Consider the following 26,589-nt stretch of genomic DNA (forward strand, 5'->3'; position numbering starts at 1 on the left):
TGCACACCAGGTTTCACTCCTCTCACTGTTACCACCCCACCTACACTAGATGGTTATGTAATTCAGTACCAGGCATTACCTAACACCTCACAACTTGCCAGATGGGGCTCCTCGGGCCGGTGAATTTCATCAAACAGGGGCTGCATGTATGCTCTCAGGCCTACCTCACATTTAGGTCCTTGACATTGAAAAGGTCTGGGAATCCCTAGGGCTAAAACATCCCAAGGCGCGGGCACGAGATCAGTCGTGCGCGCTCCCGATAGAGGGTGCAGATTCACAGCAGCCAGTCAGCCAGTCGTGGCTCCGGAGTGACTCCCACACAGCTGCCTCGGCGATGTCGCACCCGATCGTGGTTTTTATGGTATGATCATCTACCTCAGATAACCAGCTGTCGTCTGTGTTTGTGTCCGAGCTGAACGTCTCTGCAGTGCGATGCTGACAACATGTTTCCTCGCCGAGAAGCTCAGCGGTGTGCAGCATAGAGGAGGCACCAGAGAGGAGCAACGTGCACAGTTACAGGTAAGCTGTTTGAAAAGGGATTGTCACAAACTATCACGTACTGTACAGACAGACCGGTGTTTAATGTTGTCACTGCCCTGAATGTGTGATCTGAACATCTGGCTGAGACATTTAGTCTTGATTAAAGATCAGCCAATCAACATTGAAGTTGACAAAGGAACCCTCTGTGTCTATATATGTGTGTGTGTGTGTGTGTGTGTGTTTAGCTGAATATGAAGCTGACCACAGATCTGTCTGTGAGGCCCAACAGGTCAGAGTACACCTGTATGTGTGCGGTAAACTTTCCCCAGGCGAGTTTTCAGTCGTTTTAAAGTACTGGTAATGTGTGTGTGATTGCATCACAGGTTATGAAAACAAATCTGAGTTTATCTGTCAGGAGGATTTCTGTACTATTTTTCTAGGAATCACTGTAATGCAATGCAGTGTGTGGGCACAAAATCACCTGCATAATCTAATACAATATGAGGCAACAGTCCTGCAACAAGTGTGTGTGTGAGGCTTGATGATTTCATAAATATATATTTTAAGATTATGTATATTTTTTTAAGCCTCTGGTGGAGGTTTTGATTAAACTCTCTGGCATATTTTGAGGCTGTATAGTACATTGTGGTGTTGCTATATTGGATTACTGTGAAGCCTGCATCCACAATGTACTTTGTCCATATATGTGCTGGAGGGTGCAGCTGCAAAATAATACATGTTAGGTATATTATAGGACTTAAACAATAGCTGATTAATAAATTAGGATTGACACAAAATTAAACAGCTATTATCATAGTTAATTTTTCTTTTTTTTTAAGCAAAAATACGAAACAATACCCAGATCCAGCTACTCAGTTGTGAGGATTTGCTGCTTTTCTTTGCCTTATGTAATACTGAACTGAATATTTTTGGGTTTTGGACTGTTTGTTGGACAGAACAAGCTATTTGATGGCATCAGCTTATGCTTTAGAAAAATGTAATGGGTATTTTACACAATGTTCTGACATTTTATAGACCAAGCATTTAATGAAGAAAATAATCAGCAGATAAATCTATAGAGAAAATAATCATCAGTTGCAGCCCTACAATATACTGTATTGTGAAGCCAGTACTCACAATATACAGTACTGTACAGTACAGAATAATAGGTAAATATTTGGAGTTTTAAGATATAATGCAGTCCAATACAACAGAACAAATGTAAGCCTCAAAAATGACCACAGAGTTGAATCAGCACATCTCTTATTACTTTACAAAGCTAGTAATTGTTGCAGGGATGTTGTATTGGGTTGCATCAAATAGTACAGGTGGCTGTGATCTTGTATCATCGCGTGGGAGTTTCTGTGACACTCAATACTGAGGTGGTGAGCAGATGGCATAGTGGTATCCTGATATCTTCAAGAATCACTGTGATATTCTTAAAATATCTCATTAGCATCATTGTCCTGCTTAGTAAAAGTTCCCTTTACTCTATTTTAAGCGCATCATTAGTCCAACGCAGAGCAAGTAAGTGAGGCCTATAATTCACTGTCAGGCTTAGGTTGTCATCCTGAGTGACAGCTCTGCTTGTTGATTAAACATTTGGGTCTTTGTTGTCTACAACTTAATCGCCCTGCTGTTCACCCTGCTCTCTGCCCTTCATCTGTGATCACTGGGACTCTGAAGGTTGCAGGACAAAGATTGTGCTGTGACACCGACTCAGTGTGAGATGAAATAAAGTTAATCTCACTCTGGTAGATTTCAAGAAGATTACGCTGTAGGATCATGTGACCCCCACCCCCTCCTCCCCCAAAGAAGTAAAGCACTGACAAAAGCTCCAATGAAAATGGTTGGTTTTAAAATGTTCTGCGTTGTGGCTCATTGAGACGGCAGCCGCACAGGGGGTGTCTGAAACCTGCAGGGTAGAGGAATGACGATGTCATCGCATCAGGCAGAAAGGGTGAGTCAAAGCTTGTGGTCAAAGGTTCTTCCAAGGCTTCATTCCCCTCCCTTTTGCTACCTCATCCTCAGTCTGGAGAAGCATCAAGTCACGATGGACGGGAGAGGTTACCATGGCAACCGCAGACCTTTCTCCACTGCGTCTCTCGCTTGTGTTGACTGCATTCCAGAGCTCAGAATGAGAGCATGAAACTAACTTTCCCCCCTTGTTGACAACACGGGACTGTCACATCCTCTGGGGAATGTGACCCTACGCTTTATCTGCATCAAATTCAAGACATGTTGAAGGTTCAGTTAAAGCTGCTATAATCAGTATATTTATATTTACAATGGAGTACATGACTGTGTATGTTAAAGAGATTGCTTATAGTGATTAACTGACAGAGAATTATCACTCAACTCTGCAGTTCTCTTAAGCTCTACAGAGTGTTTCAGCATCTTTTAGCTCATTGTCTTGGTTTTTCCGGCTACGACTTGTACTGTTTTGGTTCTCTCAGCACTCTCATCAGTGTAGTTTACAGACACAGCTGTTTTCAGTGAAAAAGCTCTGACAAAACCATTGTACACCACCCGTCCAGCACCAAACAGCAAACAGACAAAGTTAGCAATTTGCTGGTGAACATAGTGGAGCATTTAGCAGCTAAAAAGCCAGATATTTCCCTCAGGAGTTAGTGGAGACCAAAGACAGAGTTAGAAGGAGAGTAAATATTGGACTTACATTCATCAGGTGGACACAAACATGACTCCAAAAAAAATGCTATCTCTGGGTCTGCTGGATGTTTAAATAAGCAAACATTTACAAACGAGTTGGACAACTTAAAAGGTGAAAGTATGTCATTGTCGTTAAAAGGGCTTTTTCCGCTGCCCCCAAGTAGTCAAAAAAATCTGTTAATATGAGCAAAATTATTTCAAGTTACCTTTATGTGTTTGAAAAGCTTTCAATGAACATTTCAGGCGTAGAGATTTCTGCTTTACCTGTAGCTTGTACTTTGTGTTGCAGCCGTATTCTCCATCCATTTCCACCTACTGGCTTTTGCAGTTGCGTTATCACATAGTACAGTTCTACACGCAAACAAAGACAATGATGTAACAGCCTCCATGCCGTACCTTCTATAGCTGCAATGATCAGTCGATTGACAGAAAATTAATTATGTTGGTTATCATTTTGAGTCTTTTTTTTTTTTTAAAGAAAAAATACAAATTCTCTTTAGTCTTTTGCGATATTAAACTGAACATCTTTGGGTTGTGGACTGTTGGTCAGGACAAAAATGACATATGAGGTTGCATCTTAGGAAATGGGAAACAGTGATCGACATTTTTCACCATCTCCTGACATTTTATAGACCAAACAACTAATTTAGAAAATAATCAATAGATTAATCAATGATGAATATAATTGTTAGTTGCAGCCCTAGCACCTTTTCTAATTAGCTTGTCTAACACTTCTATTATGAAAATGCATCTTCGTTAAATACAGCGCACCATAAACGATGTACTGGAGGCCTTTTGATGTTATTGCAGTTCTGTAATCACTTATAGAGGTCAATAAAAATAATGCTTGATATCCATATTTTGGCTGTATGACATTTAATAATTAGGTTTCATTGTGTTTGGGTGGAGTCTGAATTGTCAAACTGATACAGAAAAAGTGTGAAATGGAAGTTTTTATGTTCCTTCTCCTTTTTTTTAAGGCATATTTCCTCCCTCCTCTTGTATGGGATAAATTATCTATGACTCACTTTGACACATCTGCTGTCTGTTTGAAGCTAAACATATGTAGGCAGCTATTCTTCATGTCAACACATGATACCGGTTTCATAAACAGCAAAATTGTGTAGGCTGCCCTATTTTTCTTGAAAACGCCATGTAGGCCATCAGATACCAGGGCGACATCCTTCTGTGCTGCTCCAGTCTCTCGACATCAGAGACGCATCTCTCCCTTTAAGTGTGGCAGGTAGAAGTCTTCTTTATTCTTGAATCTGGAATAGTATTTCCAAGTACTTCGGATACAACTGATAGGGAAGCAGTGGAACAATGATGTGTGCAGTGTTGATACCAAGATTTCTAACATTGTACCAGTGTCAGAGAACTTATGCTGCCTGGTGTCACTATCTGCCTTGGACAGTGATACATGTGGTACTATAAAGAGCAAGAACACCTTCTAACATTTAGGCTTTTCTACAGTTGTGACAGCCTCATCTGAACATCTTGTCTTTTTATAGCCCGGGCTATTTGGGGCATTTCCAAAATAGTCTACTTTTCATGTATTGTGATTTTCATGATACTAAGAAGTGCTTGCTATAAGGGCACTCAATGTTCATATGTTATTGTTCTCCCACAAGGCCTTTACCAGGCAGGCAGCTTTGAGTACACAGCTATCCATCCTCCCCTACGATATGAAGTACAACATGTTCCTACACTTGAAAAGACTCACTGTCTGATGGGGTACAATCAGCAAGGTCAGGCATTGTACTGTGTACCACACATTTTTTTTTATCAAGGAATGCACGCAGCTGCTAGGAATTTGTCTGCTTTATTAGCACCACATAGACAAAATATTATGAGGTAAACATATTATCATGATGACTGTGCAGTACATCTTTGTTTTTGTGTTGTTTTGCATATTTAAAAATCCCTACCAGAGATGTATTAAAACATATAAAAATACTGTATTTGGAATAATAATGTGTGTCTGATTAGTTTTTCCACAAAAAAAGTAGAATCACCACATTAAAATCCTTAAAACATCATCTACTCCTTCTCCCTCATTTAAAATGCCAGTATCTATGAATATGCAAATATATTTCATTTCAGAGGTTTAACTGCTGGACACAGGATGTGTCCTGTCTCACTGTAAAGTCCGCTCTCAGTGTATGTGAACTGGAGGCTTCAAGTTTCTACATCACACTTGTTAAAGTGTGTTTAACCGGGATTGTACAAATTAGTTGTGATGTCAGAAATCCTGTTCATAGGCCCACCCCTTAAAATCAGATTATCAATGAGCAGAGAGAAAACTTCCACTTTCAGCAGATGAATGTGAAAACAGCCTTCTAGTATCAAACATCATTCTGCACAGTGAAGCTCAAACATCCATCTAAAGGAACAAGAAGAAAAACCTATTTTTGAGTGGAAGGGGACTTTAAGATGAATTAAGAGCCATAATTATATTACAGTTACTCCTAACACACTCTGTTCATTCATATGACTTTCCAAAGATGTTTTTCCCAAGTGACCCCTATAAAACAGTATTGAATGCAACACTTTTCAACAGTAAATTAATTTGCTGTCCGTGTAATGCATTGGCTATCCTCTGGCAAGGTTACGGTGTCTATTAGAGAGGAGATACAGTATGAGATGTGGATAGAGTGGAGTCCGATCTGGCCTGTATCCCTGTCTGCCTGCTCACATTCTGCTGAGTCAGGAGGCCCTGTGGAAGTCAGTCAACAGCAACTCAGTGAGGCTACGGGCCAGAGGGGCTGGTGGGAAACTGCTACTACAGCAGTGGTCAGGGCTGATGAATCTACTTGTTACTCCAAACATTTCTGTGTTGATTAGCAGACCTGCTTAGGGAAGAGATAAAACTGCTTCATTGTTAATTGGAGGGATTTTTAAGTGCTGTAGCCAGACCTCTGAGGTGATAGAAGAGGCTTGTTTTTGTGCCCACATGCCCTAAAGTCATTGTTTATTTCTAAGCACCCACGTACATTGGGAAGCTAGTTATGGGAAAATTTGTGGTGGAACATTAGGAAGAGTCTAGTTTCACTTGGTCAGGGCATTCCTTCTGTTTGTTTACAGTACATAAAGAGAGGAGTATTAATAATGGAGTTGTATAAAACTGGTAGTTTTATATAAAACTGGTAGTTTTATACAACTGTCAACAGCCCCAGACAAGAAGTACACAAAAGCACGTGGACATGTCTACATATACTAGGTAGTGCTTCGAGTAATGGAGCACAAGATGGCCCAGGGTTTTCTGTGCACCGTGTTCCATGTTAGCACAGTATAAACTCAAATACAGTCTTAAAACTAGATTTTTAACAAGAGCTGATTTAAAAGACAAGGCCAAAACCTCAGGTAACAATGCAGAACCCATTATATTTGATATCATACTATAGTGATGCAAATTTGCAATTAATCAAATTGCATAAATAACCAGTTGAAATACAGTAAACCTGGAAGTTTTTTGTATGTATGCACATTTTTTGATTTTGTTGTAGGAGTAAAAATATGACTGCACTGCCATGAATAATTTGAGAGAAAGCCAGGATGGACCCAGAGGTGCTCACTCACTGTGTATTTGGTGAACATCATACAAACAACATGATGGGTTTTGATTTTCATTTCAGGGTAGATTATTCTTAAATAGCAGCCCCTCTTCATACCAAGAGTGTAAACAGTCAGGAAAAATACAAATTTCTATTGTTGAGTAAAATAATGCACTGGTGACTGTTAAAAAGCAAAAAATTGTCACATGTTATCCAGGCACAGAACTAGACTGAAGCTGCCGTGACAATCTTGACATTTTCGTGAAGAGGGATGTTATTTGTATGTTTTCCAGCTAAAACCTGTCAGTGCTTCGTTAAAAAGAAGCTGATGTTCTCGTGAAAACTAAACCATCCTATGAATTTGCAGCCTAACATGCATTATCACTGAAGCAGCTCCCAGCACTGTAGCATGATGTCATTGCAGATTACAGTCTGGACTCTGTGGTTTCTAGCCTTGAGAGTCGTGCAAGCTGCAGCCTCAAGTGGGTTAACGTCTGGCGGCTTCATTGCATCGGACTCTTCCTCCCATCCTCTGCTCTTCACCCACCCACCCATCCGCCTTCCTTCCTCCCTTCCCTCGCTCACTCTCCTTTCCCTCCCACTCACGTTCTCTACAGCAGGCTGTTGCAGAAAGCCAGTATCATGGAGGCTGGATGTGTGGTTGCCGCGGTGATTGAGAATGCTGCCTCAGGACCCCGGGGAGAACCAGGAAGTAGTGACGTCCTTGAGGGGTGAGTTACTCTCTTTTTCTCTACGCTCGTGTCAGCTGATCAGAATCATGAAAAAACCATATGTCGTGTACTAAGAGAAATATATCCATGTATGTGCATGCACGGTCATTAACATGTATATTTGCATGTGAATGAGATGCTACATGAATAAAAGTAGGAGCAGTTCAGTGGTAAAACTAAAACATGACCCTGTTCTCTGAGTCAGACATAGAAAAGAGAAAAAACGTTTCTGTCTAAACCTTCATCAGATCCAAAGCGTACTGTATCTTACAGGTTTACATCATGTCTATGTGCATCACATAAATCATACTGTATGTCAGTGTTCCTCATGTCCTGATCTCATCATGCTGAATCGCTGTGACAAATCCAAGGCCTTTCTCTCTCCTCTCATCTATCTGTCTTTGTTGCTCATAAAAGTTCAGCTGAATGGACCTCACCCTCCGCTACTGACTACATTGAGTCACATTTCAAGTGAAGGCTTTGTAAAGCACTCCCTTGTGGGTGTATTGCATTTATGGCTCTCTGAATACACAAGCTTTGCCCTCCTGGGTGCATACAAAAGCCGCTGTGGCTTTTTGTTGACCCTGCCACGGTGTAAGATGCTGCCATCTTTGAGACTAATCTGTATCCGGGAGGAATTTACCGCATTTTGTTCTCATCTAGATCTGTTTGGGAACAGATGATTATTTTCTCATGTTTTATGGATGATATTAGAGATTCAAACACCACAGTCCTAGTACAACATGTTTTCTGGGCCATGCTGGTGCAATGTCATGATTTGAGCCCAAGCCACATATTGAGAATTCATCTCCCTCACTTGCTCCCTCTGCTGTATTTTTAAAAAAAATGCAGGTTTTGTTTGAAAACCTCACACAACATACTGTAGATGTTGACATCAAAGAATGCTATATTTCTTGTATTTTGATTCCTCTAATCGCCCTGTGTGTTTCTGCAGAGATGTGCTTTCATCCACTGACTTGGACAAAGACGATGCCTTACCTGAAACTGCCAACAATAATCCTCCAGAAGAGAAACAACCACAGGAGACATCCACTGCCATGGTACACGCCCACACACACACACACACACACACACACACACACACACACAAACGACTCTGACTCATCACTCGAATGTCGCTTATCTTCCATGAGGCGACATCGGTTGATCAGTCGACTATATAAGGATGTCTCACCTTCAGGTTGTGGATGAGGTTGCATGTTTTAGAACAGCTGAGGTAAAGGTGTTATGACAACGTTGTACGTCATGATAAGCGATGTCACAATCCCCTCACTCTCTGTTAACTAAAGGTTATTACAGTTTTATGTATATGGCCTCCACCATAATATAACAGCATAACGTAACATAAGAAATTAATCAATAGGCTACAGATGTACACCTCGGTACTGTATATACCAAATGTCTAAGTCTGTATCATGCATGCTTTTCTGCAAACCCACAGTTTTATGGTGATCAACATGATTACTGTCAACTGTAATCACTTTTCTGCCAGTCGTCCAGTGTCTGACTGACACTTATTGATGTCTGCTTTCTCTGTTTGGCAGGTGAGGAGTGATGACATCACAGAGCACCCAGCCGAGCCCCTCCTCCGCTCCTGCGTCAGCACGGCTAGCATGAAGGTCAAGAACATGAAGAAGTAGGTGCTCCCCGTGACAGTGTCGCTGCTATAATCGGCTGTAAACCAGGGCTCTTATCCAGGCCAGTGAAATAAGGAGCTATAAAATGATGGGCGAGGCACAGACAGACGAGTCCGTCTGCTGCATCTCTAACCCTGTTCTCACACATAGGCCCGATCTCTTTCTTTTCCCTCTTTTGCTCTCTTTCCTTTTGCTTTTCTCTCCATCACAGTGTCAGTGTGTTGAATACTGATGAGGTGCTGTTGTGTGTGTCTTTAGGCTGACGTTCCCCAGAGGTCACTTCCCCAGGTTGGCAGAGTGTGCCCATTTCCACTATGAGACTGTTGACTTTGGCAACGTTCAGGTGAGCCCTGAAAATACTTACAGTGTGACTTCTGCAGGAAAGATCTATGTTTAGTAATTGTGTCGTTGGCTCAGGTTCAGTGGCCATTTTAGTGAATTGCTCCAGAAATGCATCATTCTTGAAATGAAATGTGGCAGTCGAATCAATATCCTTGTTTGTCTCCTCTGGACAGTCCCGCCTTTATCCCCTTTTATCCTAAAATGTCACATAAGAGCTGTCAGTGTGTCACTCTATCTTGGAGATATTAAATATTAATTGGTCCAGAATGATTGCCTGCCATGCATACATCATTTGCACTATTACAGATTTCATTGGTCCCATTCATGTTAAAGCCATGATCCAATCCCACCAGCGTGTTAATTCTCACAATTTAACAATATTAATATCAGTCATCCGATTGCTATAAACTTGTGAACCTGCCTATTAGGTCAACTCATAAGCACACAATATCAACCAGTGAGTAAATGAGATACAGTAGGTTCACTATCAGACAGCTCAGTCTATCCAGGAATAGCAGAAGATGTCTCATTTGAAAGTAAAAACGTGTTCTGACTAAGCGGTAACAGGTGTGAGAATAGACCATAACATCTAAGAATCGGTGGAGATAAATGCTAAATGGTAAGCAATTTAGTGCTATTATAAGAATGGCAATGATGCTCAGTTGGTTGCACAGTCAGTCGGTCCACCACTTTGGTCCAGACTGAAATATCTCAACTATTGCATAGATTAGCATGAACAATGTGTAGACATTCATGGGATTTATTCTTAATGATTCTGGTGATGTTCTGACCTTTCATCCAGTGCCACCAGCAGGTCAAAATTTTCACTTATCCTGTGAAATATCTCAACAACTTGATGGATTGACACAGACTTTTGTACAGATATTCATGGCTCTCAGATGATCTACCCTGATGACTTTAGTGATCCCCTGACTTTTCATGTAGCACCATCATCAGGTCAAATGTTTAATTTGTCCAATACTTTGCTTTATGACCAAATACCTGCAAAACTATTCAATCAGCCTCAGTAGCACTGTGTGTTAAGTACTAAGTGGCAAATGTGAGCATGTTAACATGCACTTAGATGGTGATGGTATTATTTGCTGAACATGTTAGCGTTGTCATTGTGAGCATTTATCATACAGACATAAGAATTCATATCAAAGCACTGCTGTGACTAAGTACCTCACAGAGATGCTAGCATGGTTGACTCTTAGTCTTCTTTCCATATACACTAGCTAATTTGGAGAAAATCTGTAAGTTGCAAACATCATCTGCAAAGAATTATTATTATTATGAACTCTTACCAGCTAACAGGCGATTGCATAGATGTCAAAGGGCCTGCATACCCACACTTTTGTTCACATACTCTGGCTGATTACACGTCTTGTCAGCTTAAAGGTGGCGCTATGTGATGTCAACAGACTCCATGTACTAGTAAGGATGATAAAGGTGTAATTTGTCCCGCCTTAACAGGTGCAACAAAGCTAACTAGAGAGTCGGGGAGATGTCAGTCTGCACAACTCCCTCACAGCCCCAAGATAATTCAAATCACCTGTGTGGGTGAACCTTAGGTGTGCAGTGCCTTTAAGTTCAAAACAGAGCTTGTTTGCTGCAGTGATAATAAGAAGCAATGGAGCACTAGTGGTTATTCAGTCATGTGTGGAATTGGCTTCTAGCTGCCTGATTAACCTCAGTGCAGTTCAGCTTCTTTGCCAGCAGAGTGCAGCAGTCGTCTCTCCACGACCAGAAGCTGCCTATGGAGCTCAACACAAAAGAGTGCATGAGCAGTGTGTGTGTGCATGCTGAGGGGCAGAATCCCTACATACTGTATACCATTAGTGGACTACTGTGTAGCAGGCTGGACTGGATTTAAATCCCAGGATGTGCTTGCCCTGTTGGGTAAATGTCTTCCTGTGGTTGCCATGACTGTGATGGCTCCATCAGAAGAGAGGAGGGAAGTGAAGCAGCCAAGCAGTTTCAGTGACCTTGAAAAGCTCCACAGGGAGAACAAAAGCCGTGCTGAGCTGGAAGAGGAATATCAGTCTGCGGAGACAAGGAGAGCTTTCCTCTGACACTGAAAGCTGTACACACTGTCGCACACATTTACAAACATATGGTAGCCACTGTGTAAACTGGTGCAATTAATTTTTACTACATGTTATTTTTGATTAATTTCTTGATTTAATCATAAGAAATGAGTCTTTGTTCTTATGGTATTTCACATGATGCATTTGTCTGTCTCTATATGCACAGACTGTGGCGGCAGAGAGGGAGGGAGGGTACTGATCAGGTCTCATGTATCCTAATCACAGAATAGCACAAGGACACCAGGCTGCCTCTGTCTGCAGCCTGTCTGACTGATTCCACTCCAGATTAGCTCCAGTCTCGCCTTGAGAGCAGAATGAATGAGGATTGTTTTGAAATGAAGAAGGGGTCGTCTATCTATCTTGTGCAGCTTTGCCTCTGTATGATGGATGAGCTTGTGCATCTGTCTGTGCTGGTTTAGCCCATTTACTGCCAAAACCCCTTTTGTCACCAGAGAAAGACAAGCAGTTGAGAGAGAGAGAGAGAGAGAGAGAGACTGAGAGAGAGGGCAAGATGGAGAGGGTGGTGGGGGGAGGGCGATGGAGGCAGAGTACAGGAGAGGGAGGAGGGGGAAGAGATCGAAAGAGAAAGGCAGGAACGGGGGTAAGACGCACAGTGGGAAGCATCCTCTTTTCATATTTTCTGCTTTGAATTGAGCAGTGAGTGCGTGGTGATCCAAAGACCTGTGAATGAGCGTTTTACGTAAGGCGGCAGGGAACGGTAAACAGGCGAGCAAGGAGCAGCATTTAAACTCTGCTTCCCTCAGCCAAGATTTGGCTTGTTGGAGGAGCTTACTGGGGTCCAGGACTGCGGCTGCACACAAAGGAAGAGCCACTTCCTCCAGCTGCGGATGGATATCTGAGATGCTGTAGTGGCAGGTAACATTGAACGTGTGACGTGATTAGTTTGAGCTTCTGGTGCCAGATGTTTATGAATAAATAACATAATGCAGGTATGTTTTCGTGCAAAGAGTTGAGCTGTGTGAGCGTGTTTTCAGTTCGGACTAGCCTTTAAAGGTGTTAGCATCATGACGGAAGTGATGCTGGAGCATGACTTCACTAAAAAACTTTGTTTTATTTCATCATGTAACATTTTTTAAAAAGCTTGGTTCTTGTTTCACCCACAAAGGATTTTGGTGTATCTGTAATTCTTTGCCCCTTCATTACTGTATAATTCTTCCTGCTTCCCATCATCCTTTTGGCCTCTTGACCCTCTTTGGTACTTAATGTAGCTGTTTGCTTGGGACTATTATTTCAAACAAATCCTCGCAGTGCATGAGAGCTCTTCCATCATCATTTATTCAAGAAGAATTTTCTCAATGTGTGTTCTTTGTCAGTCCAGTTTGCTGTATTACTGTTGAGCAGTAACTAGGTCGCTGTGTGTTGTGTAACAGTGTATCTGGATGAACTACTAACAGTTATAAATAACTAGAACTTCCCTTGGCTTGGAGGCCTTTGAAGTCTCTTCTACAGTTATGTCTATCAATGTATTCCCAAACTCCTGCCAAGCTTTGATCTTCTCAGTTTTGGGCCATGTAGAATATTGGTAAGGAGGACGGTAGAGGAAGACAAAATCGACGCTAAATCTACATCGCCTCCGAGCGCTGATATCTTAGCAGCTTATGTATTATACATTTCATACTGCAGGATTTATGGCGAATTGAGAATATGAATCACATCCATGTTGGAGGCTGAGGAAATATACATATATCCCCAAAAAACCTTATAACGAATGCTGTCAAATTATAAAAACATCTGTCAGAATTCATGACGAAGGCAACTTTTTAATAAAAGATCCTTTTATTATATTTTTTAAAAATGCTCACCTCCATCTTCTTTCAGGCATTACTTCCCATGATTCTTTGTTGCATATGTTTAGAAGGTTTCTATACTCCAATCCACCACTCAGTGTGAAAGTGGTTTTACAATTTAATGGAAAAATGGGTTTGAACATGGTGTTCTTCTTGTATACCAGGTCACAGACAGAAACATTGCTGTATTATACGCATCCATTATTTAGAAGATGGGCCCTCTCAATATTAGCTCTTTCTCTCTTTTTACATCTGGTTCTTTTCCTTCTTAGTTGGCGTTCGCAGAGGGCCAGGGTGAAGGACCGAAGGCTGGTGTGGACTCAAAAGAGCTGGTCTTCCTGGTCCAGGTCACTTGCCAGGTACTATCACTTACATTTGTGAGACAGGCTCCTGTAGATGGTATGATATCACAAATTTCTTAGTAATGGTTTTCCTCAAACTAACTGCAGTTTCTCCTGTTTTTCTTCGTCAGGGTCGAAACTGGCTGGTAAAAAGATCTTATGAAGACTTCCGGGTTCTGGACAAACACCTACACTTGTGTATCTATGACCGCCGCTACTCCCAGCTCAACGAGCTGCCGAGATACGACACTTTAAAGGACACTGTTGAGGTACCATAGAGCTATAATTCCATTATTTTTAATCTGCAACATAAATGACTCACAGATTAAAACTAAAGCTTCTGTAACATTCAGGATTCATTTGTTAAAAACAATTAGTTTGTTTCAGATGTCAGATATTACTAAATTTTTACAATCTTGTGTCTCCCTTCAGTCTGTAACCAAGATGTTGGCGACCTACCTGTCCCGCTTCTCAGTCATCGCTGACAACAAGATCAACTGTGGTCCAGTACTAACATGGATGGAGGTATCGGTGCTTCTTTTCAGTGGTTTGATCATTTTTGCTGTTGATTCTTCCCCCAGCTTTTTTAATATTCACAATTCAATATTGAAGTTTTCTGTTCTTTTTTTTTTATTTATTTATTTTTTTACATTTTTGTAAATATACTTGTAATTATACTTACTTGTTTGCTCAGTCAGCATTTTATTTGATCACTAATTTTAGTCTCTAGTTATTAGATCCAGGACATTCTGGCCTAGCTCAGCACAAAAACAGCTAATTCATACATTATTCAATACCTGCAAGTGACTACAGTTTATTGTGGTTAAATGTGGTAACACTGTACAGCTGGAGAGGCTGTGTAAAATTTGTCAGCTGTTTGAATTATGATGTTTCTCGTGGGAAGTTTCTGGTGTTTTATTTTTTCATTTATATTTATACTTAACATGTGCGAGCAGGCTGAAAAACAATTCTTTGTCTCCTCTTTGTTGTCAACTGATTTGTTAAAAAATCCATCACATAATAAATATATGATTGGCTTATTTTTGAATAAAACCAGGAAAAATACCAATTAAATTAATGCAAATTCAAGTGGGAGAAAACTTAATCTTCTATTGTACTTTGTTTGCTTCCCATTCTATCACTTTTAATGAAGCTAGACTTGCTACCTCCCTGCTTCTGGCCTCTGAGCTAAGCTAAGCTAACATGTCTCTTCCTCAAGTGTTGTTTAAGTAATAATTCTTATTTTTAGATCGACAACAAGGGGAACCATCTGCTGGTGTCTGAAGAAGCCTCAATTAACGTCCCTGCCATCGCCGCTGCACATGTCACCAAACGTTACACAGCTCAGGCCACAGACGAGTTGACCTTTGAGGTAACGTCTATGATATAAGACACCATTTCACTAGCAGCCTTTTCATTTTTGAGCAGATCTTTTTAACTGGCTGTGCTGCATATGTGTATTTCTGATCCCATTATAATGTTGTTTTAATGTGATCAGCTGTGATCAGACTTTATACTCATGATCACACTCTTTGTGTATCAGGTGGGGGACATTGTGTCGGTCATAGACATGCCTCCTAAAGAAGACACGGGCTGGTGGAGAGGGAAACATGGCTTTCAGGTAAAACGTCTGCAAGGCTTCATTCACGTTGTGGTCATATCAGGTGGACGATGAATCTAATGTTTAATCATTTGTCTTATCTTCCAGTGAAAATAAACTTGTGATTAAATAAAATTTTTCTTCTTCCTAATTGCATTTTGTAAATTTAGTTATACTGACGATAAAAACAGACTGCCATTTGCCTTCTTGCTTGTTAATGTTGATTGTATGAGCTGAAAACCATTGTTTTTAAAATCACCTTAGCAAAAAAGAGACTAGTTTGTCATTGCAGACGACTGACAGCAAAAGATGCTAGCCATAATAACATGTAGAGTAGATATTTTAGGCCCTGAAGCAGCTCTGCATCCTCATGCTTACTGACCTATTTCTGCACCTTTACCCTACGACAGTCTGCTACAGCTCCACACCCCCCACCGGTTCTTTGAACGTACAAGTGTATCACCATCTCAGTCTCTCTTCTTTACTCTGTTCATCCTCTCCTTTCTACTTGCAGGTTGGTTTCTTCCCCTGTGACTGTGTTGAGCTGATAAATGACAAGATTCCCCCCAGTGTTCAAAGCTCTGTGCCGAAGCCAGGTACTCATCTCTTTTTCTTCCCAGCATATGTCTGTCCTGCTGCTGATGATTTATTTAAGACTTGCTCCTGGGATATGAGATGTATTCATTTAAAGTGGCTGTTATATGTGTGTGTGTGTGTGTGTGTGTGTGTGTGTGTGTGTGTGTGCGCTATCCTAATCAGTGTGTAAGAAGCATGGGAAACTGGTTACGTTCCTGAGGACTTTTATGAAGTCGCGACCTCCGCCTCAGAAGCTGCGGCAGCGTGGTATCCTCAGAGAGAGAGTGTTTGGCTGTGACCTGGGGGAACATCTCCACAACTCAGGACATGAAGGTAAAATATTCCTACAATGGCTTCTCTTTTTATTTTCCATTGTGTAATTCTTACCTGCCGGGAGTTCACACTGAAATCTTTCACATTTTCAAATTGACCCCAAGACAGGATTACCCAGTGAATCTGCTGCCTGTACAGTGGATTTGCGATACATTGCTGTGATGTTTGATGTGAATGTGAGTCGGTGGTGTGAATAACTGTTTTTATGTTTGCCAGCAGAGTGTGCTTCTGCATCAATCCTTGTAGATCTGCCAAAAGCTCTGTCTTTATTTCTGTTCTCTCAGACATGTGTTGAAATGTATGGTACAATAAGGGTGCAAAGCTCACAGTAATTTCACCCATCTATGTTCAGTCATTCACTTTACGCTTGTGGCTTGTGACTCCTTAAAATGTCAGCTTGTACTTCAACCAAGGAGTTTTTTGTGCTTATCACATTGTTCTATTTGAGTATTTTTAGAGGCATGTAGAGGGGAAACTATACAGTGTTTAACAAACAGAAGAGGCCAGATTGGAGAAAAAAAACAACCATTTTGTTGTTTTGGTTCCTATTCTGTTAAAAGAGACATAACATGCTTTTTGTGATTTTTCTGTCATTTATATATTGTCATAATATCAGATGTCTATGTAAAACATGGTCAAGGTTCCAAAACTTGAGGTGAACATATGTAAAGGTGCTGCCTTTAAGTCAAAAGCTGGGGCTTCAGCCTGCTCTGAATGCTCTGTTTGCAGTGTTACTTCTACTTCCCCATCAAACCGACGTCAGATTGTTCAGCATGTGCACAAATGGCTGTCTGTAGTCTTTGTTGCTAAGGTTGTTCCACAGGCTGTTGCTGTTGTTCCCTCGCGTATTTCTGTTCAATCAGATAGGGTCTCGAACATGTACAGATGTATTTGAGAAGTTTATGTTTTGAGTAAAGAATGTGGAAAAAGAAGTGACTAATATTGTTTATTTACTGGAAATCTGGCGAGGAGCAGCTTCCAGGAGCTAACCAATCAGAACAAAGTGGGCTCATTGGAAGGGGGGTCTTGAAGTGATAGGAGCTAAAATGGCCTATTTCAGATAGAGGCTGAACTGAGAGGCTGCACAAAGAGCCAATATATAGACCCAGAATAAAAACATAGGCCTGGAAATGTGCATAATATGTCCTCTTTAATCGTCATGTGACCCCTCTGATGTAGGAATATTTTATGTAGACTGATATGTACGGAGCTATATCCCTATCTTTATTCAAGAGTGTGGTATATCAATTTGAGAGCATAATTTATTGATTTCACATTCAAATTCTGTAATTTGTCCCTCAAAACCCTGCCCTCGCACTCAAATAGCCTCTGCTTGCGCTTAGATTTGCTCTGTTTCTGCTCAAATTGTGTGCTTGCACTCAAATATAATGTTGCTTGCACAGATTTCCTGTGCTCAAGCTTCAGCTCTTCTCCTCGCAGTCAGGCTGCTCCATAGATATGTGAATGACCGGCTGGTGTACTCTGTTTTGTTAGTGTCAACAAATCCCACAAAAAGAACTGCATTCAGTCCAATACACAATGGAACATGTCATGCAATGCAACAGTGTGATGCATTTACATGTTTTTAATGTTATTTGGACAATAATGGAGGTACGGCACAGGCAATACTTGTTAGTTGTTGGTTTTGATCTTTTCAAGGGATTTGTTTATAATATGTAAAACATTAAAAATTACCAGACTTATATAATTTTAACATAATTTATGTAGAATTTAAATGTTGACGTGTATGATCACATATGGTTGTGTTATTACATGGGCGGATATGGCTCAGGAGGCACAGTGGGTTGTCCACTAATCAGAGGGCCGGTGGTTCAATCTAGGACTCCTACTGTCCACATGTCGAAGTGTCCTTGGGCAAGATACTGAACCCCAAATTGCTCCCGATGGTTGTGCCAGCACCTTGCATGGTTGTTTGCTGCCATTGGTGTGTGTGTGTGAATGTGAGGCTGAATGAGCTCACTCAGTGAAAGCACATAACAGTATTACATCTTGTGCATCTGCCTGTTTTATAGAAACCTATAACCTATATATATATATATATATATATATGTATATATATTTAGCATCCTCTTGTGACTGTCTACTCTCTCCTGTAGTGCCACAGGTTGTTAAGAGCTGCGCTGAATTCATAGAGAAGCACGGAGTTGTGGATGGAATCTACAGACTGTCTGGCATCTCCTCCAACATCCAGAAACTCAGGTTTATGTCCGTTTTGTTCATGACATGAAATGTTGTTTGTCAAGTCAGAGCGAAGAGCTGCTAACTTTGCATTCACATGGCAAGTGACTTGGTAACTCTATCCCAACAACTTGTAGATGTCTGTGTAAGATCCTTTACATATTGAGGATGCTAAAGCAGATAATCCCGGAAATCCTGGAAAATCCTGCTTTTTTTTGGTCATGTTTGTGAAATAGGATGTACAAAGTTGGCAGCTTTATCAGCATTATCAAAATAAGCCATAGAGAATCTCTTTAAAGCATTCATTCCCTATAATTTGAAAGATATATCATGAATTTGCCATGCAAATTATTCAGCAAAGAGTAGCTTATATCTTTGAAATGTCCTCCTTGTTTTTCTGTTTTTATACGGACAGATGGGCAGTAGGATGGCTCCCACGCTGTTCTATATCTTCTTCTCCTTTCTGTCTCCCTCTAGGCACGAGTTTGACTCAGAACAAATCCCAGACCTGACCAGAGATGTCTTCAGACAGGATATCCATTCAGTGGGCTCCCTCTGCAAGCTGTACTTCAGAGAGCTGCCCAACCCTCTGCTCACCTACCAGCTCTATGACAGATTCTCAGTAAGGACCGGAACAGTGGAACTGGGGCAGGGATTTGTGCTTGGGATAAATACGAGAATGGGAACTGGAATAGGGGTCATGCATTGTGAGGGGAAAGTCTGCAGAGTAAAAATTTCCACTTACTTAGTGATAATCAAAGAGTTGGAGAAACAATTTAAAAATTCCATCTCATTTTTAAGTGCTGCTTGAAATGGGGTCATTGCATTATGTTGAGCTCTCTAGGAACAGCGGGGGATAGGCATGCTAAAACCGAATAGCAGATTAAGCAAGCCAGAACACTGGCTGCTCTAAATATAAAAGGGAAAAGAGAACGGGAATGTTAAGGCAACTCCCTCTGCTGTGATTATCAGCCTCTCATTGATGTGCTCTTTATCCTCTGTCTTCTCAGGAGGCCGTGTCTGCAGCCACAGATGAGGAGAGGCTGGTCAAAATCCACAATGTCATCCAGCAGCTGCCTCCTCCACATTACAGGTCAAGTACGAAGCTCTGTGTTGCACCCTGGTGGCCTGAGCTGGAATTGTTTTAATTTCTGGAAAACTATGCACCACATAAGAGAGAGCAGCTGCATGTGTCTCTGTTGCTGTACTGATTTGATTTGTCTGAAGATACTGTGCCACCAAAAAAAACTTTTTCACACAGTCATATGTCTCAAAATAGCCTTGAGCCATGACCCTTAGTTTAAAATAAGTCCCTAAAAATGTAATTCTGATGACCACTGAGTACAGCACAACGTTCCTCCTCTACATAGGGTTTTTTTTTTTAACACAGTATGTAAAGTTAAATTAAAGTCCCCTTCCAGACAAACTATTATTTCCTTCTTGTTACTTCAATTGCATGTTTGAGCTTTGCAGAATGATGTATGTTCAGAGTTTGGTGCTAGAAAGCTGTTTTCACATTCATCTGCTGAAAGTGGAAATTTTATGAGTATGATTTGTGACACCACAACTAGTCTGGAGCCAACTGTGGTCTAATATAAAACTTACAGAAGTCTGATGTGGAAACTTGAAGCCTCCAGTACACATACACTGAGAATGGACTTTACAACGACGTAGGAGACATCTTGAGTCCAGCAGTTAAACTTTTGAAATTAACAATATTTACATATTCTTAGACTCTGGATTTTAATGAGGGAGAATGAGTAGACATCATTTTAAGGATTTTTTAAGGAAGTAATTTAAATGTGGTGAAAAAAAAACATCAGACACAAATTATTAGACAAAGCACAGTATTTTTATAGTCTTCACATGTGTCTGGAGGGGAATCATGCATCTTACCTGATGTACTGCACTCATGAGTAATGACTCCATCTGCTGGTAATAGGCAGCATAACAATGTTAGATGACCTCTGTGACCCTCTCCTATGTTCCAGCATTGACTATCTGAACTGCCAAAATGGATTTTTTTGTCCAATTCTGTGTGTGAAGTTTATATTAAATGTTTGAATTTTCTGTATTTACAGGACTCTGGAGTTCCTCATGAGACACCTCTCCCACCTGGCTACCTTCAGCCCCATCACTAACATGCACACTAAAAACCTGGCAATTGTCTGGGCACCTAATCTCCTCAGGTGACTCTTGAACTGTCACTGCCAACGTGTAGCTGAATGCAAACTGTTAATTTAGCACCATTAGCACTGCTGTTTCATTTATGCCCGCTGTGACGATGAACTGGGGCATGTCTCAGTGGTCCAGAGCTGTGAAATAGGTTGTTCTGTACTGTAACTGTGTTTCAGGTCCAGACAGATCGAGTCGGCCTGTTTTAGCGGCACAGCGGCGTTCATGGAGGTGCGTATCCAGTCGGTGGTGGTGGAGTTCATCCTCAACAACACTGAGGCTCTCTTCAGCCCGAAACTCAATGCCATCATACGGGAAAGCACTGGTAGGTGGAAATAGAAACAAGACAACATGTGGCATCCCTTTTGAGAAACTACAGTATGTAACACACTCTGAAAACATTGTCTTTAGGTAACAACACTTTATCCAGACCCAAGTCTCTGCTTGTCTGCTCCCCGTCCACAAAGTTATTGTCTCTGGAGGAGGCCCAGGCTCGCACTCAAGCACAGCTGGGCTCCCCAGCCACCACCCCCTGCCTCACCCACAGCGACTACATCGAGGTGGGGGAGGGACCCGGAGCTCTGCTTGGCAAGTTCCATACAGTCATCGAGATCCCGCTGGAGAGGTAGTTTTATAGGCTGTCAGAGCAGTTCTTGTTGTTTCTTCTCAGTCATTCTCCTTCTTGAGCATTACTAAAGATGTCAACATTTGTGAATTGTCATTGTTCATTGTACTGTGTTTATTCAGTCACATTTTGTAGTGCCGAAACAGTAAGTCCTTTAATCAGTAGTCTATTGACAGAAAATTAATATACAACCACTTCAATAATCAATTAATCATTAAAGTTATTAATCAAGCAAAAAAAAAACAATCATTCCCTAATTCCAGCTCAGTAAATGTGAAGATTTGTTGCTTTTTTTCTGTTTTGTATCCTTGAAATTGAATATCTTTGGATCTTGGACTGTTGGTCAGACCAAACAAGCAATTTTATACTTTGGATAGAAATTGCAGTAGGATTTTTGTTACTATGAACTGCCAAGCTATAACAATATTTTTTTAATTGACAACATAAAAAGATCACTAGTTATAGCCCTAATATTTTGTTTTTGTCGTTTTTATTCATTTCTGCTCATGTAAATAAGTGAGGTCACTTGTATATTTGTTGGATGAAAAGATGAGTGTTAAAGATGATTTGTTTCTGTGTTGCAGCAGCAAGCGGCCTCCTACTAAGGCTAAGAAGTCTCCTGTGGGGAACTGGCTCTCCTTTTTCCACCTGGGAAAGTCCCACTCTGTGTCTAAACGTAAACTGAAGCGACACCCCAGTGAGCCTAACGAGATAAAGAGCATTGCACTGCCAGGTCAGATCACCCCTGTTGTTACACAGCTAGAAAACTTAAAGCTTCCATATCTATACTCTTTAATCATTTTCATCTTGTCAAGTGACACCTCAGTGTGTTGAAATGTTCTATTAAATGGGAGGATTTATTTTATTGAGGGAAAACAATTTGTTTGAAAACATTTGTAGGTGGAAGAGGAGATAGTGGTACATTGCGCTCTACCAAAAGTGAGGAATCTCTCACCTCTTTACACAATGTGGAAGGTAATTATTTATCAACATTTTGTTTACTGCAGTTGCCTCCCAGTGGTTTATATGATTTGTATTTTTGTGAAGGCTAAGTCTGAATATGCATGTGTTTTTTCCATCGCAGGGGAACCTCCAAGTTACCGCCGCCTCAGACCTCGTTCGACTAGTGAGGCTATTTCTGCAGTCAGTAGAGATGACCTGCGCAACACCAGAAGTAAAGATGACCACAGAGCCCACTCACTAAATGAGAGTTACAATGGTGTTGATCGTGTCCGTACTGCAGCCTGTATTTCACCTCCACATCAGGAGGATGATCTCGACCTCTGTCCACCGGCTGCAGGCATCTCTACCTTGGACTTTGACCCCATGTCTTTTCAGTGCAGCCAGCCCTCTGTGACACCTGGACTGCAGCAACACAACAAAGACGGAAATAAATGGAGGAAGAGCGGAGGGTGTTCCAGTGAATCAGAGCCAATCTCCTCTCCAAACAACAACAACATTAGCTGCTTTCAGTCTCCAGATATTAGCCCAGTTCTTGGTAAAGGTGGGCGGAAGGTTACTTCCAAGCCGCTTTCTCCTAAACTCAGGAAGAAATCCTTTAAGACACAAGCAGATGTTCAGACTGCATCCGCCTCCACATCGTTCGGAGTGGCAGCATCCTCTCCTCCACCTCTTCCCTCCTCTTCTCCTCCAGTGGAGAAGCGTGAAGTTTCCGTGGCAGATGGAAAGGAGCCCAGATCACCTTACCAACACTGCAGCCCACTCAGCACAGTAAGCCAGGCGTCAGCCCTGACAGATCTCAGTCAGTCTGCACAGAACCTGCCTGATCCAGGTCAGTATCACTCCTCTTTAACAGCATGCATACATTCACTGTATATAGTTAGTATGTATTTAAATAATAATGCATTCTCTAGTTTCTTATGAAAGCTTTTGTGTCTTGTCCCATCATGTCTTACCATAGCTTTGTTTGTCCTGTCATACTGTAGCGTTGTTTGTCTTATCCCTCCCCAGGAACAGATAGACTTATGAGTTCAGTGTCTGTTCTCCCTCCTCACCCTCCTTTGACGAGTGCTGCACGCAAGTTGGCTTTGGCTTTGGCTGAATCTGCCCAGAAGGCCAGCAGTGGCTCCCAGAGAAGAAACAACGTCCCGACACACCCTCTCCAGAGACAGGAAGCTCCTCACACTGCGGACAGACCCCCTCGGCCGTCTGTTCTCGATCTCAAAGTGTACCCCCAGGAGTACTGCAGCCCTCATGTCTCTGCTGTTTCCCAGTGGCAAACGTCAGGGCATGGCCTTGTAGAGAGCCACTGCTGCCCTCACCCTGTTCATTTCCTACCGGCGCACCTCTGCTCGGAGCCGTTGCAGGTCACTGACGCACAGGAAACCATGTGCAATTTCACACCTAATGTCAGCCCCCTCGGGTCAGGGAGCTTGGATGAAGGCAGTGCAGAAATGAGAGACCGCAGAAAGGAAAAAGAGCAAGTGCTTAGAGATGTCACACAGGCAGAGCCCACCTATCAGAGTGTTGGTGTTTCAACACCCACTCAGCCTGTCTGCTCCACTCAGAGCCCTTCAACTTCTCCCATATATGTGAACACTGACTCGATCAATGTCTTTAATTTCCGCGCTGTTCTGGCTGAGACCTCCATGCCTGCCTCGATTGAGGAGGCTCTTCCACGTCCATTACAGACTTCATCAACCCATCATTACAGCCCGGAGGAGGACAGACCTCTGGACCTGGTTGAGGATGTCTACGGTAATCACCATCATCATCGGCCAATTCAAACTGGACGAATGCCTGCAGCTCACTGCCCTCGGCCCGACGCTCTGCCACATCACCTTTCGGGGCCAAAAAGCGTGTACAGGCAGTCCTCTGAAAGCCGCTACAACACCTTAGGTCTAAGACACCCTTTGTCACCTCAGTACAGACGTTACAATAGAGATGAGCACCTTATCAGTGGCTGCCACAGGCAACAAGGCCAATGGCAGAGGTCAGACGATAGAATAGTCGGGCACCCAGCCATCCGGAGGGCTCGCTCCTTCCATGCCCCTCAGATTAGTCACTATGAGCCAGCAGAGACAGAAGTCCTGCCACCTGACACCATGTTTTATGTTGAGCAGACTTCGAGCCAGGAGGCGCCCTATCAGAGGCTGGTTCAGACTGGTCTTCACCCTGTTCGACCACAGTTTGAGAATGCACATGCTGACTATCATTACAACCGCTATGCTGATATGAGCCCAAGAGATGGCTCCCGTTATTATGTGGAGCCCTGCCGGCAAAGCGGCATCCGACACAGTCAGTCTTATACCATGCGTTCCACAAGGGAAAGCGGACAATCAGATTACTACAACTACTCTCCACACCATGTCCCCCCTGTCAACAAGGAGCTTTACATAGAGAGCAGGGACACAGTAGTTTACGAGGCTAGAGATGCAGAAGTGTTTGAGAGAGTCGTTTATCAACCAGTCAAGCACGGCAGTAGGCGTAAAAACACATGCCCAGCTGTGTCTCCCTATGAGAGTCCCATCTCTCCAACGGACTCAAGAGGCAGAGAGATAATGCACACAAGGAGCAAGTCAGACCCTGGAAATGCTTGCCTCCTCTCCACCAACAGGACAGAAAGTCAAAATGTTGTTATAGCCACGTCCCCAACATCCCCCAGGTCCCAACAGGCAGACCCTGAGGTGGCCCGGCAGCAGCGTGGTCACCGGTCCAGTGCAGAGGCAGGAGCATCCAGGCGGATTCAGATCAAAGAGAGCTCCTCCCAGCAGCCACCGCTACGTAAAGTGCCCTCACTTCCAGAGGGGGGCTGTGCTAACCTCAAGAATATCGAGCACAATGACAGAAGCCATACACAAGGTCACGACCAGGATCGATTGATGATGACCAACGCTGTCAACAGCTACTCCGGTATGTTGAAACCCAGCATCCTCAGGAGACCAGGCCGCTCGCAGAGCACCAGAGAAAATCGTCACTACTATCATTTCCACGCCAAATCCCCCCTGGATCCTGAACATCTGGGATCCTTTTCCACTCAGCCCAACAGAAGGACTCAGAGCACTAAAGTCAGGCCCACACAATATGACCACATGGAGGGGTATTACGCAGCTCCCAAACCTAAACCCGCAAGATCCGGTAAAGCCGTGGCCGGATATTTGCCTGGCCAGGGTTGTATGTCTCCCCGCGGGCACAGACTGCTTTCCAAGGCTCTGGGTCATGAGGTTTTTTATCATGCTGCACTGAGATCAGAGGCCGGGGTCTATGAGTGATTCTGACTACTGGTTTTTATCTAATTCCACATTGGGGCCAAAGGAGAACAGCACTTTATACTCTGCCAGACCAACAGACTGTTGCGTTGAAAGTGTGTTTGTTTTAACCTTCAGGAGCTGCTAAAAAAAGTGTGAGGTAAAGCTGCTGCTGCTGCTGCTGCTGCTGCTGCTGCTGGGGATTCATACTGTTGCTGGTAGTGTTATATTTTGCAATTGTGCTTGAGGGAGCTGAAAGGGAACAAATGAATCGTATGCAGATATTGTCTTAAATTTAGAGATGTGAGTGTAACAGTAAAAGGCATGTTTGAGAAAATAATGGCTGATATATTTTATTTAATGTCTAAAACAGAAGGGACGACAAGGTAAAGTAACAACTGGTTTTATTAATATGATTTTAAAGTACATATAAGGAATGTGCATAAAATAACATTCATTTTAAATGTATTATATTTGTATAAATAACACACAGCTAACATGTGGCCAATGTACTGTACATTTTGTTTTCTATTCTAGTCTGCTCAGACTTCAACAAGCACTTTTGAGGATAACTGTGTCTGAAACACATTGTCTTAACGTGGTGTACATGAAGCCTCTTGATATACAGTATATATTTTTTTCTGTAAGAAATGGCTTGCTCTGAATCATCATTAAATACTAAATTAGCACTTTTTGGAGAGGTGAAATGGAAGATAACCCCATGGTTTTCAATTTTTTTCCCCCTTTATCACACATTGTGTAATGCAATCTTTAAATAACAATGAGTGCTATGATTTCTGTTAAAGCTACCTAGGCAAAACATGCTATACATAAATGCAAATCAGCTCATTCGTTAAGAGATGTGTATTTTGTATGGCATCGTGGTTTTGTCACAAAAATAAAATTTTCTTTCCTCTTTTAGGGAACTTTTAACAATGTGGTGTTTTACATAAGTATGATGTTGTTTTATTCATTAAAGATGCTATTTCAAGTCCAAACATGTAGATGAGGATACTCTGTTAAGACATGTTAAATGCGTTATTTTAGTGAGCGTCTTGAAAAAAATAAAGATATATTATCAATGATTATAGTTTGCTGACCTCTTGTGTCATTAATTTATATTTTATAGGAGAGATTTTTCTGCCTCATGAGCCCTTAAAATTAAGCAGTTGCTTCTTTCGACCCCTCGTCACAAGAAA

The 26,589-nt window shown here is 42.0% G+C and overlaps 1 protein-coding gene across 3 annotated transcripts; it reads left to right on the top strand.

Moving 5' to 3' along the window:
- The first annotated feature begins 277 nt into the window (after window positions 1-277).
- arhgap32a (Rho GTPase activating protein 32a) lies at window positions 278-26,480 on the top strand. 3 transcript variants are annotated; one of them, XM_042414899.1, is made up of 22 exons: window positions 278-519; window positions 7,322-7,435; window positions 8,391-8,496; window positions 9,001-9,092; window positions 9,352-9,436; window positions 13,606-13,692; window positions 13,806-13,943; window positions 14,107-14,199; window positions 14,924-15,046; window positions 15,218-15,295; window positions 15,789-15,870; window positions 16,034-16,183; window positions 18,301-18,403; window positions 18,860-19,004; window positions 19,393-19,475; window positions 20,464-20,571; window positions 20,737-20,882; window positions 20,969-21,182; window positions 21,767-21,915; window positions 22,083-22,157; window positions 22,267-22,974; window positions 23,129-23,246. In XM_042414899.1, exons 2-22 carry the CDS (start codon window positions 7,347-7,349, stop codon window positions 23,161-23,163), a joined length of 2,889 nt encoding a protein of 962 aa, XP_042270833.1. In that variant the 5' UTR covers window positions 278-519; window positions 7,322-7,346; the 3' UTR covers window positions 23,164-23,246. The 3 variants fall into 3 exon arrangements, with proteins under 3 accessions (XP_042270833.1, XP_042270831.1, XP_042270832.1); XM_042414897.1 differs by having other exon boundaries at window positions 280-519; window positions 23,154-26,480; XM_042414898.1 differs by having other exon boundaries at window positions 280-519; window positions 21,770-21,915; window positions 23,154-26,480.
- Window positions 26,481-26,589: the final 109 nt, after the last annotated feature.

This window comes from Thunnus maccoyii, chromosome 6 (genome assembly GCF_910596095.1).
Source record: "Thunnus maccoyii chromosome 6, fThuMac1.1, whole genome shotgun sequence".
Lineage (NCBI taxonomy): Eukaryota > Metazoa > Chordata > Actinopteri > Scombriformes > Scombridae > Thunnus > Thunnus maccoyii.

Excerpts from the sequence above, each read along its gene's own strand:
- arhgap32a (XM_042414897.1), top strand. The coding sequence starts at position 7,347 with ATGGAGGCTGGATGTGTGGTTGCCGCGGTGATTGAGAATGCTGCCTCA. Across the intron at positions 15,871-16,033 it reads AAGCTCTGTGCCGAAGCCAG|TGTGTAAGAAGCATGGGAAA; the intron begins GTACTCATCTCT and ends TATCCTAATCAG. Across the intron at positions 21,183-21,766 it reads ATCGAGATCCCGCTGGAGAG|CAGCAAGCGGCCTCCTACTA; the intron begins GTAGTTTTATAG and ends TCTGTGTTGCAG.